At 58.3% G+C, this 12,987-nt stretch overlaps 1 protein-coding gene across 1 annotated transcript; it reads left to right on the forward strand.

Moving 5' to 3' along the window:
* Window positions 1-210: 210 nt before the first annotated feature.
* On the forward strand, window positions 211-9,853 carry CDH16 (cadherin 16; the record flags this gene model as incomplete). Its single annotated transcript, XM_080829459.1, has 17 exons — window positions 211-420; window positions 1,760-1,843; window positions 2,257-2,412; window positions 2,482-2,620; window positions 2,972-3,130; window positions 3,882-4,078; window positions 4,695-4,817; window positions 5,028-5,178; window positions 5,394-5,621; window positions 5,702-5,778; window positions 5,852-6,040; window positions 6,142-6,380; window positions 6,964-7,097; window positions 7,872-8,114; window positions 8,261-8,368; window positions 8,601-8,717; window positions 9,472-9,853. 17 exons carry the CDS (start codon window positions 211-213, stop codon window positions 9,567-9,569), a joined length of 2,652 nt encoding a protein of 883 aa, XP_080685585.1. The 3' UTR covers window positions 9,570-9,853.
* Window positions 9,854-12,987: the final 3,134 nt, after the last annotated feature.

Here is a 12,987-nt window from a genome sequence, read left to right on the forward strand (position 1 = left end):
ACAGGGTGGGCCAAGCTGCATATGCTGATCCACAGGGGAGAAGTGCGACTGAGTCTGGAACCACAGAAAAAGAAGTAATGTCCAAGCCCAGAGAGCCAAGAAGTCCCCACTGGCCTGTATAGGAACAGGAGCAGTGCCAGGCCAATGATCTCCCCACCTCCTGGGGCTGGCAGTCACGGATGCCGAGCAGCCCCCAGCTTTCCAAAGTCAATGAGTAACTTGGGGGGCTGGGCAGGGCCAGGCCTGCTGCTGTGGGCCCAGTGGTGTTTTCCATTCCTGAGCAAGCATGGCAGGACCGCCTACCTGCTCAAGTGTCCGCCCTGCCCTACCCCACCCATCCCGGCCTGGCCAGCACTCCCTGGAGAAAGAGCCCTCTCACCTGGCAGCTGGACCAAGGGAGCCCGCCTTAGGCACTGGAGTGTGCCCTGGAGTGGAGGGGTGAGCAGGGCTGAGGCTGGGGTCGGTGGTGGGTGAAGGAATAACACTGTCCTATCGAGCCTTCGTTCAGGGGAAGAATTGCCAGGAATGGCTGGAGTGGTTGTCCATTCTCTGCAGGCCCAGCTCCATGCTGTGTGCTGGCAAATATGAAGATGAGGGCAGGACTCCCTCCCCCAGGGGACTCCGTGTCTGAAGGATGGCAGTGGGTGGGAAAACAGGGCGCAAGACCCTGAACCGTGGGTCCTCTGTCCCAGGAGGAATTGTCCTGTGGTAAAGTCCTGTGTGACCTTGGTCAGGTCTTGCCCTCCAGGCTTCGCCTCCAGCATGAGGTGGCTGCAGGAAGTGACCCTCAGAGTCATCAGGGTCTTTCTAGCTTCAGACTTTTGTGATATTTGGGGCAGCTGGGCAATTACCACTTTGGGATCTCTGTACAAACCGGGGAGGCTATGCCAGGAAGGAGCCAAAAGTGTGGAGGTGAAACTCCAATGGAGATTCTTGGGGGGGGGCGGCAAGAACCAAGAGACAGGATGGCTGGGCCTGGGGGCCTGGGTGGGGCTGCTTGAGGAGCTGGGTGGCCCTCAACCCTCCAGGTGTTGGGGACCCATGGACTCCTCTAAGGGGAGGAAGAGGAAGCCAGTCTGCCTTGAGGTCGCTATTGGTATGGAGTGGGCTGAGACAGGGGACAAGGAGGACAGTGGGTGGGGGGCAATGTCCAAGTGGGTGGGATGGGGAGGGGCAGCTCTGAGAGTATAGAAGGACAGGGGCAGGAGGAGGCCTGGCTGCCTTTCCCGTAGTGACAGGTAGCAGGAGGTCCAGCTTCTGGAGAAGGCTGGAAGAAGGGACAGTTGCACCCTGTGGGGCCTGTGGAAGCCATGGCTTGGGCTGAGTGGGAGTGAAGGGAGGGACACTCTCTAGGAGGAGAGTATTAGGAGGGAATCTTTGCCCACTGATCCTGGCTGGATCCTTACTGCCCTGTCCCTCAGGCCCATCCTGACCATGGTCCCTGCCTGGCTGTTGCTGCTTTGCCTCTCCGTAGCCCAGGTGAGCTGGGTCCCCCTTGTCTCCTTCAGACCCCAGCCTTGGGAGTTGGCACCCTTCTCTCCCATTCTACCTGGACCAGCGGCACTGACCATGGAAGGGACTAGTTGTGGGAGGGTGTGCAGAGCTATAGACCTTGTTGTGGGATCAGGAGGTCAAAGGCCAGAAGGTGGTTGGGCTAAGGTATGGCCAGGCCCCTAGAAGGGGCAGAAATTCCACTTCCTTGTCGGGCACCCATGATAGGAAGGTAAAGCCTGGAGACAAGGAGAGAATCCTCCCCCAGGTTTTCCCCGAGGACCGGTATGCAGAACTGAATGTGGAAGTCCCTGAAAACTATGGTGGAAATTTCCCTTTGTACCTGATCAAGGTGAGCCTAAGAACTGGGTGGGCTGCCCTCCCCCCAGGTCACGCTTCCCCTGCCTCCAGCATTTCTATCTCTTTCTTGCTCTGCCTTTCTTTCAATCCTGGTTCCCAAACAGAATGTGATATAGTGTGAGAGACTAACAAAATGTCAATTCCAGTAGAAAGTAGAGTTTTAATAAACTATTGGTGGGGTTTCAAGCTTTAGAAAGGAGGGTGGGGAGTACTGGGGCACATCAAGTACAGGAGAAAGGGCTCTGACTTTGAATGTTGGTCCTGTGATTTACTGGCTGTGTGACTTCAGCCAAGTGCTAGCCCTCTCTGAGCCTCAGTTTCCCCACATATAAAATGGGGCCATTGGGTGGAGAGGCATCCCCCAGGCCTGATTCCCACTGCCTTTACCTCTGCTCTCCTCCATAGCTGCCACTGCCCCCTGAGGAAACAGAGGGCAAGATTGTGCTGTCGGGGACCTCAGGCATGGTAGCTGAGGGCCTCTTTGCTGTGGATCCAGAGTCTGGCTTCTTGCTGGTGACCAGGGCCCTGGACCGAGAGGAACAGTCGGAGTACCAGCTGCAGGTATGACCGGGCCAGTGTCGGGGAGAACAGTGTAGGCAGGCCGGGGCGCTGATGAGCCTTCCCTCCCAGGTCACCCTGGAGACTGAGGATGGACGTGTCTTGTGGGGCCCACAGCCTGTGCTTGTGGATGTGAAGGATGAGAATGACCAGGTGCCCCACTTCTCTCAGCTCGTCTACAAATTCCAGCTGAGCCTGGGCACCAAGCCTGGTGAGTGCCCAGGGCCACCAGCGAATGACAGGTCAGGTGGGCCCTGAGGAGAGAACAGAGAGTGAAGAGATGGCCGGCCATCGGCATAAGGACAGGGCAGCCAGGGGCCAAGCTGCCCCCTCCCATTTCTGTCCCATCCTGCTCCACACCCCACTGAGAGTCTTCCAGTCCCATCCACTCTTGGCCTCAATTTGCTCCCCTGCAGAGTGGGCTGAAAATCTGTGGCTCACCTCCAGCTTCCTGACACAATGATAGATATGGAAGGAAGTACCAGGGAGAGATGGGGGAGGCAGGGGAAACTCTCCCCACCCCCCTGCACCCCTTATGGCTTGCCCTCTCCACACACACCAGGCATCCCCTTCCTCTTCCTTGAGGCTTTGGACGAGGATGAGCCGGGCACAGCCAACTCAGATCTCCGATTCTACATCCTGAACCAGGCCCCAACCCAGCCTTCCCCGCACATGTTCCAGCTGGAGCCTCGGCTGGGGGCTCTGGCCCTCAGCCCTGAAGGTGAGCCTGAGCTGGGTGTGATGAGGGGAGAGGGTCAGGGAAAGCTGAGGAAGGCGGCATGCGAGCTGCCATGGTAGGGGGGTCGGAGCTGGAGAGAGGAAGAAGAAAGAGTGTTTTAGGTGGAGAGCGGCAAGGCAAAAGGCTTGAACCGTGCATGGAGAGAAAAAATAGTGTGAACGGAGTAGCCTCAGCCCTACACTCTGGACCCCCAAGCCTAAGGGGCAAGGCTAGGAGAGACCTAGGGGGTTGTAGCCTAGGATGTTGCCGGGAGAACTTTGGACTGATTGTAAGGGAGTTCAGGCCAGAGACACAGGCTGGGGATGGAAAGAAAAAACCATATACCCACCCAGCCAGTCCCCCATTCACCCATCTGCTACCCAACCACATACACCGCCCATTTGCTCAAACAGCTATCCAAACGAATGCATCCACACACCCAACTCCCCGTCCATTTACCTAGCCAGCCATCCACTCATCCAGCCGGTCATCTACGGATCTCCCCATCCCCCCATGGACCCTCACCCTCCTCCTAGTCATCTAGTCCATCAGCCATTCACTGTGTGCATAGACATGGAAATGACTTTGCAAACTTTCAAGCCCTGCTTGGGTGCTCACTCCGGTGCTCAAAGTCCCTCTTGCCCTTGGGCCCAGAGGGCACCTGAACACCTGCCATATGCTTGGCTTTGTGTTTGTTACTCACTGAGAAGGAAGCCCTGGACTCCTGCTCAGCTGGCCACCCTGCCCCTTCTAGGAAGCACCAGCCTAGGCCAGGCTGCGGAAGGGCCCTACCAGCTGTTGGTACAGGTCAAGGACATGGGTGACCAGGCTTCGGGCCACCAGGCCACTGCCACCGTAGATGTCTTCATAGTAGAGAACACCTGGGTGCCCCTAGATCCTGTCCACGTGCCAGAGAATCTCAAAGTTCCATACCCACACCCCATAGCCCAGGTGAGTGTGACTTCCAGGGGCTGAAGTCACCCCATGGCTGGTACAGCTGGGCCTGAGTCTCAAGATTTGGGGGGTGGGTCTGAGGCCCAGCTTGACCCCTGTTCCTCCCCTACCTATGTTCCTCCCTCTACTGTCCCCATTGGTTCCCATCATGGAGTAGGGTCTCCAGGGCCCTGGGACCAGGGCCACAGCCCTTCACCTATTATCCTCTGGCCAGTGTGGCTCTGGGCCCTGACCTGACCTTGCCCCAGGCTTCCTTAGGGAGAACAGCTGCCACCTCCCTGCTGCCATGGGGATTGTCACCCAGGCTTGGAATGTCTCAGACTTCCTCGAGGAATGCCCTGGGGTCAGGCCTGGCCTGGAAGGGCAGAGAATAATACAGCCTGGTCCTTGAGGCACTTTGGGCGGGGACCAGGCTTGGACCAGGGCCACCAGGGACTTGCTACAAGTGTCGCAAACAAGAAGACCCTACCTGGGCTCCAGGGAGGAGAGCAACTCGCTTGAGGTCCCCCAGCAGCAGGGGCCCAAGCTCCCCACCCAGGAAGAGTTGTGGCATAAGAGCTGACAGCCCCTGTCCCTCATCCCGGGGTCCCCTCCTTCCGTGTCCCCCTGCCAGGTACACTGGAATGGGGGAGATGTACATTATCACCTGGAGAGCCAGCCCCCTGGCCCCTTTGATGTGGATACAGAAGGGAAAGTCTACGTGACAGAGGAGCTGGACCGAGAAGCCCAGGCTGAGGTGAGGTGAGGGGGAAGCCAGGAGGGCAGGCTGAGGGGTGCCTGGTCATTGTCCGGTTGGCTTCTGGGGGTGTCACATCCCCCGCAGGCACTGAGGCAGTGGAAGGGTACCCAGAAATGTGGAGCTGGCCACTGGAAGGGAGCGCAGACCCCGGCCGGGCTGGAACTGCCCTTGGCCGTCATCTGAAGCCCCCCCTCCCGCCCACTTCAGTACCTGCTCCAGGTTCGGGCTCAGAACACCCACTGTGAGGACTACACAGAACCTCTGGGGCTGCGCGTGGTGGTGATGGATGACAATGACAATGCACCTGTCTGCTCTCCACGGGACTCCCCAGTCAGCATTCCTGAGCTCAGCCCCCCAGGTGGGCTATGCGTCTTGACAGGGGATGGGGGAGGGTTGAATCCTTGGGAGCCGTCCTGTTCTGCTCTTCTCTGGGATGGGGCCAGCCTTGGGCCCTTCCATCCATGCCCCTACCTTCCCACGAGCTCAGGTTCGGTCCAGCACTACAGAGGAGTGGGTGGAATGGGGCTTCCAGATTGGGCTGTGGTCCCACCTAGGTGGGTGCTGTCTTCACAGGTACCAAGGTGACTAGGCTGTTGGCAGAGGACATGGATGCCCCCGGTTCCCCCAATGCCCACATCGTGTATCAGCTGCTGAACCCTGAGCCTGAGGAGGGAGCGGACGGAAGAGCCTTTGAGCTGGACTTCACCTCAGGCAGTGTGACGCTGGGGGATGCCCTCCTCCGTGCTGGCCAGAACATCCTGCTTCGGGTGAAGGCCATTGACCGAGGCGGAGCTGAGGGTGGTAAGTGCCCGATGGTGACCCAGGCTCTCTCCCTCTCTGTTCCTTTCCTGGTCTCTCCAACATGCCCTCTCCTGCCTCAGGCCTCAGCAGCACGTGTGAGGTCGCTGTCACAATCACAGATATCAATGACCATGCCCCCGAGTTCACTGTTTCCCAGGTAAGCAGGAACAGGGCTGGAGACCTTGGGAAGGTGCCAATGAGGGGCTCACGTCCCCTCTGCATCTCTCCAGATTGAGCCTGTGAGCCTTCCTGAGGACGCAGAGCCAGGGACTCTAGTGGCCACGCTCACGGCCACTGATGCTGACCTTGAGCCTGCCTTCCGCCTCATGGACTTTGCCATTGAGGCAGGGGATGTGGAAGGGACCTTTGGCCTGGATTGGGAGCCAGACTCCAGTCAAGTCCAACTCCGACTCCTCAAGGTAAGGGGCTGGGGCTGGGGAAGGGGCACACATGGGTATACCCACGTGAATGCACAAGTGTGCCCTGGCCCAAACAGTGACCCGGACCCCATTGGTTCTAGAACCTCAGCTATGAGGCAGCTTCCAGTCACAGGTTGGTGGTAGTGGTCCGGAGCGTGGCAGAATTGGTGGGGCCAGGCCCAGGCCCTGGAGCCACAGCCACAGTGACTGTGCTGGTGGAAAAGCAGGTGCCACGCCCCAGGCTGGACCAGAGCTACGAGGCCAGTGTTCCAGTCAGCACCCCAGCTGGCTCCCTCCTGCTGACCATCCAACCCTCAGAACCCCTAAGCAGTCCCCTCAGGTGAGCCAGAAGCCCAGCCCTTAGCTGGGCGGGACCTCCCCTGCTCCCCAGGAATGACCCCCAGGGCCTCAGCGGGGACTCACATTATCTATGGCCTGGAATGTTCCTCTAACCAATGCTAATGACGAGGTTGTGAGTCCTGAGGGTGGGTCAGAGCTGGAAGAGTTGGGTAGGGCATGGAGCGGAGAGTTAAGACTCCACGCAAGCTCAGAGGCTGCCTCCTGCACTGTCCTGGATGCCAACCACCCCATCCCTCACCCAGACTGCAGCGCAGACAAGGTCTGTTCCCTGTCCCCATCCTGTCCCTTTAAGGGGTGACCTGAGACTAGTGGAGTTGCGTTAGGCTCTGAGAGTTCCCCTCCCCACCCCCCACAGTACCCAAGATTCAAGCTCTGTCCCTCAACAAGTCCCTAAAGCTGGGGAGAGAAACTGGGCACCCTGGGCGCTTCTGCCACCCCCGAGTCACAGAGAGGATGTGGAACTTGAGCAGGTCACATGGCCCAGGGAGGGGGTGTCTCTGAGTAAAACCCCATATATGGTCCCAGTGCCTCCCTGCCCCCACCCCGTCTTCTCTGGGCCTCAGGTTCTCCCTGCTCAATGACTCAGAGGGCTGGCTCTGCATCAAGGAGGTCTCTGGGGAGGTGCGCACAGCCCGGCCCCTGCAGGGCGCCCAGCCTGGGGACATGTACACAGTGCTCGTGGAGGCCCAGTACGAAGGTATGGCCGGGCATTCGTGGGGCCTCCGTGAGGGACAGTAAGCCTTGGGGAGACAGAGAGATGGACAGGGCTGAGCTTCCTTCCTAGGGTCCTTCCTGGCATCCACTCTGCCCCAGGCAGGAAAGAGGGATGAGGGCTGGGGCCAACGTCGGTCTCTGAGATGCCTGGCATCCACATCCCCTCTCAGACCACGCTCCTCACTGGACACTTACAATCCTCCAAGCCTGCCCCTCGGCCCTGGAGGGCCTCTCAGGTGTTGGCTTCAGATGTAGGCTAGGAGCAGAGGCTGTGGGGCCAGGCAGGTGGAAGGAGTGCCGGGGGCCGTGTCTCTGCAGGCCAGGACGTAGGCCAGGCTGGGCTACTGAAGCCAGGTATGGAGGACTCTGAATGCCACATTGACTGGATGAAAAGCTGGCCCTGGCATGGGTATATCAGGGAGGCAGCTCTGCTCTGGGCTGGACTGTCCCGTGGTGCATGACAGACCCAGCAGAGCGAGTGCCCCTATGGTCAGGGCATCTCCACGTGGTTGGGCCCTGAGACCGGTGGCTGGGGTGGGGCGGGGGGCGGTGAGGGCAAGCGGGGCATCCGGAAAGGCACAGAAAGGCCTGGCAGCCATTTGGATAGCGAAGGGGACAAGGTGCACTGTGAGGAAGAGACAGGTGTAAGGATGAGGCTGGGGGTGGCGGGGGAGGGGGGGGGATAGAGCTGGTGTGGCCTAGATGCAGCAGGGTGAGATCTCCGGGCCTGGGCTAGCTCGCACGGCCTCCTCCGCAGACCAGCCGACACTGAGCACCTCTGCAACCCTCGTGATCCACTTCCTGAAGGCCTCGTCTGCCTGGGCCCCAACCCTGAACCCTGTTCCCACCCGCCACCTCTGCACGCCCCGCCAGGACCATGGTGTGGTTATCAGTGGACCCAGAGAGGACCCTGACCCGGCTGGGGGGCACGGTCCCTACAGCTTTGCCCTTGGCCCCAACCCTACGGTGCAGCGGGACTGGCACCTCCAGGCTCTCAACGGTGTGTGGTGGGGAAAGGCGGGAGACCGTGGCCAAGGCGGGAGGTGGGGGGGCCCTCGGAGACGAGATGGCCTGCGCTGTGGTGGCGGGGCTGGGCCTCGGGCCCGCCCAGACTAGGGACTAGGGTCACTGCTTGCGGTCCCACAGGTTCCCATGCCTACCTCACCCTGGCCCTGCACTGGGTGGAGCCACGTGAGCATGCAGTGCCGGTGGTTGTCAGCCACAATGCCGGGACGTGGCAGCTCCTGGTCCGAGGTAAGGTCGGGGCGCTGTGTGCCTGCAGTTCCCGAGGCGACCATTGGGGTGCAGGGGGAGGAGCTGGGTACAGTGCACAGAGGCACTGCATGCAGAGGAGTAGGTGCCCACCCCCACACATAAATACACACGTGTGCCCCAAATTGTCTATCAGCCGGCTGCGCAGGAGTCTCTGAGCAGCTGGAGCTCCGGCCCCCAGCGCCCTTACCTTCCCCCATCCCCTGTCCCCCAGTGATTGTGTGTCGCTGCAACGTGGAGGGGCAGTGTATGCGCAAGGTGGGCCGCATGAAGGGCATGCCCTCGAAGCTGTCGGCGGTGGGCATCCTCGTGGGCACCTTGATGGCGATAGGTAATGGGTGCTGGGCTCGCTAGCGGGGGAGGATGGTGGATGCTCAGAGTTATAGCCTCCGGGTACACAGTGCCCTCTCCCGTGGGGCTCCCCAGGGCTGGAGAAGGAACCCCACAGCTCTCCTAGTCATCTGTTCCTGCTTCGTGCTATCCTACTCACCATCATCATCATTGATGATGGCATTTGCTCTTCTGGGATTATACGTTGATTGTGTAATATAGGATTATCAGAGTCAGTCCTCACAACCCTGTGAGATAGGTTGTGGCATCTCTCCATTTTCCAGATGAGGTCCCTGAAGTTCAGAGAGGTCAAGTGACTCGTCTGAGGTCACACAGCCAGAACGAGGCAGAGCCCAGGTCTTCCTAGCCTAATCCTTTTAGTCCAAGCCTCCCTCTTTATCCCCTTGATTTCTTTGGCCCTCTGGATTTCCCTTGGCTGTTTTTGTTGTTGTTGGTGGTGGTGGTGGTGGTTCTAGCACAATGCTTCCTGAGTCTATGGGAACAGCTCAGTGGCTCCCAGATGACTTCTACCAAACTGTTCCCCAGAGAAGGGGAAGGAGGCTGGGGTGTCCTGGATAGCCACAGTCCAAGCAGTCAGGCTTCTTCTGGGCCCAGGACCACAGTCATACGCACCCAGAATTGCAGATGCTGCTTAGGAAACCTTACTACCTTATTAAACCAATAGCAACAGCAGGGTGGTGGACGAGTCCCATGGCTCCTCCTGAGAGCTGATGCATCCTTCTTGGGCCCCTCAGGCATCTTTCTCATCCTCATCTTCACTCATTTGACCTTGGCGAGGAAGAAGGATCTAGATCAGCCAGTGGACAGCATGCCCCTGAAGGTGGCTGTTTGAATGGTCCAGGCAGCCCCAGCCGAGAGCTTGTCCTCTGCCTCCATCTGGGTCCCCTGGGAGAGGGCCCAGCACAGTGGATCACTGGGGGCTAGGACAGAGTTGGGGCCCCTTCCCCTGCCCGGGGTGGAGCCAATATCACCAGACAAGTCTGTAGAGCCTGAATACTGACTTGATGGGCTGCCCATGGGAATGCTCCATATGGGGCCATGTTTGTCCACCAATAAAGCCTCAGAGAGCAGGCAGGGGCTGTGCCTGCTTCTCAGAGTCATGTGCATGTGTGCATTACTCATGTCAACCTTCATTCCTTTCGCATCTCCTACTGTGCAGAGGGTCTAGGGGCTTGAGGGACAAGCCTGGGTCCCCTTTGAGGAGGGATATGGGGGCATCACGTTGCTTCTTGGTGAGAACGTGAGGTTGGAGCATGGTGGGTCATTTTTCTGGGCATTTGGAGACGATGGCTGTAGACCTTGGATGGGTCAAGTTGAGGAGAGTATCCTTGAGAGTGCATTCTGTGTTTTCTGGGACACAGAAAACTGTGTTTGCTAGGGGAGGGCTCCTGTGCTTATGTGTGAGCACACTGCTATATTTGCTTGGGTCACCTGCATGTGGGTGGGCAGAGGTCCCATAATTTTAAGAGGGGTCTGCATGGGAATCATGAGGGTCTGATCGGACTGAAACAGGAGAGGTGAGGTTGGGAATGGGTCCCTCTGCCCCAGCACAGGCCCCAGGGCACGTCTGGATTTCATACACATGATGGTGAGTGTATGGGGGCAGGGTCTGCAGAAAGTCAGAGAAGGGGGAATCACTCAGATAGACAGGAAACCCCATGGCTCACCCTGGAGCTGCCCCTGCCCCTGCCCCTAGTGAACCCTTTCCCCTGACCCAAGATTAAACCATGACCCTGGTGTTCTGCTGAGCCCTGACCACATCTCTGGGCGGAACTCCAATCCCTGACCCTTGACTGACCCTAGACACAGGCTGATCCTCCATGCACCCATCCCAACGGTCTCTGGGGAGCCAGGGTGGGACTTGCTGTCCCAGGCACCCTGAGCTGATGATGGTAAATCACGGGGAAGGGAGAAAAACAACCTCTGTGGGGCCCAGGCCCTATTTTTAGGAGATAATCTCTCTGCTCCTGGCAGATTCTGTGGGATGGGGGCCAAGCCCAACCAAGAGAGATGGGGTGGGCATCCTGGTTGGTCTGAGAGTCTGAGAGGCTCACAGAAGATCCCCAGCCCAGGAATGAACTCTGAGGCCAGCCCCCGCCATCCTGGGCCCACACACACACACACACACACATCCCAACTGGAGGTTCTGCTAACTACTGCGGTTCAAGCAGAGCTTCCTGCCCCTCTCCCAGGATCCTCTATTCGGCCTGCATCCACTTGGAAATCTCCAGGGTGCAAAGCTCTTCAAAGGTAGCATCTCATCTAATCTTCCTACCAACCTGCGAGGGCAGGATTATTGGCCCCATTTGCCCCTGGAGTTTCTTGAAAGCCAGAGAGGTGAAGGGCTGCTGCTGAGAGTACCTTGGAAGCAGAGTGCAAGGCGGAACTGTCCAGCCGAGGTTAGAATTACTTCTCCTCAAGTGTCCACAGCCTTCAGCAGGCCTCTGCTCCCATGAGATCCCTGAGAAGGGGCTTAGAGATCATCAGGCCAGCTCCTTCTTGTAGAAATGGGAAAGCGAATCACGAAGAGGTGAAGGGACCTTCCCAAATCCAGCCAACAGCACCTGAGCTGGGACCCTGGCATCACCCCACTCTCTGGGTCTTTATTCTGGATGGATGGACAGGTAGTTAGGTGGATGGGTGGGTGAGTGGATGAGTGGGCGGGCAGGTTGGTGGATTGTAGATGGGTGGATGGGTGGATAGGTGGATGGGTTGGAAAAGAGGTTGGTGGGGTACCAACAAGGGAAGGAGTGGATAATGACAGGGCAAATTAAAGCACCTGCCCCAGCTTGAGGCCTTTTTTGCTTTGGCTTCCAGGCCCCAGGCCACCCTCTGACTGTGTCAGTTCTGGTGCTGACCAGAAGGTCCATAATCCCCAGGGACGCAGGCTCCCTTTCCCTGAGAGTCTGTGGACAGAAGCCTCTCCATGATCTGCAGCCCATTCTATAGAGGAAAGTGAGGATCAGAGAGGGGGCAGGCCTCCTCCTGGGTCCCAGAGGCTCAGAAGCACAGGGCCAGTACTGGACTGTTGACTCGGCCGTGGGTCAGTGAGTGCTGGTAGAGATTACCCTCGGGAGGCGGGCCTCATTCTGCAGGCAGGGCCTAGCTGCTAAGCCAAGGTGAGGAATAACTGAGAGCTCAGTATGGATAGAGGAACATGGGGTCCATGCCCTGCCTCATCTTTGCTGTGTGTTCCCAGATGAGTCACTTCACCTCTCTGAGTCTTGGTTCACTTTTTAATAAAATGGGACTCACAAAAATGGAGTTGTTGAGAAGACTGACTACATGAGATGATCCCCACTAAACTGTGTTTGGCACAGCACTGGGCCCACACCAAGAGCTGAGTACACATGACTTTCCTTGGTGCAAAGACTGTGGGGGCCCATACTGCAGCCTGCAGTCCCATACTCCCACATTCCCCAGGGGCCCCATGAGGCCCAGACTTTTGGGAGGGAGTTTGAAGGGGAGCCCCAACTCTAGCCCCCACATGGCCCTGCTGGTGACCCTGGGCAAGACACCCCTTCCAGCCTTGGCTCCTTGCCAGGTCTAAAGTTCTCTCTGCGGAGACGTTGAGGGGTCTCACGGGGTTCAGACTTGTCCAGAGCTTCAGGGAGTCATAGGGTCTGCCCCAGTGGGGAGCTCTTGCTCCCCCTCTCCCAGGCCCCTTTCAGAGGCACAGGACCAGATCAAAGGGACCCAGCACTGAGGAGAGGATTGGGAGGCGGGCTTGGAAAGAATGTAAACATGAGGATATTTTTAAACTTTTTCCAGCCCCAGAGATTAAGGCTCTTGAAGGGAGAGGCCCAGAAGTCAGTCTGGCCCTCACTCACAGAGAAACAGTCTGGGGACCTCAGAGACTGATCCCACCCACACCTACCTGTATCCACCCCAGGACCCTAGCTTGGGCCTTAGGGCAGTTCCTCCTCTGATCACACCTCCAGAGGTCCTGCTGCTATGGGATAGCATGTTTCTAATGAGGGGACCTAAGAGATATGGGAGGATCCAAAGGATTTCAAGGGTTATGGGGGCCTACCTGGCAGGGCCAGTGTTGAGAGACTGAGCTTAGGGACCCCTTGGTGGCCCTGTCACTCCACCAGCTGCACACACATGCATGCGTGTGTGTGTATATGTGCGTGTGTGTGTATGTTTGTGGGTGTGTAAGTTCATATTAAAGTCTGATCTGCATGGTGTCACAGTGTGGGAGTGTGCCGGAACTCACCCCAGCCACTCTCTTCCTCCCCTTCCCCGGC

Source organism: Martes martes (genome assembly GCF_963455335.1).
Source record: "Martes martes genome assembly, chromosome: 17".
Taxonomy (NCBI): domain Eukaryota; kingdom Metazoa; phylum Chordata; class Mammalia; order Carnivora; family Mustelidae; genus Martes; species Martes martes.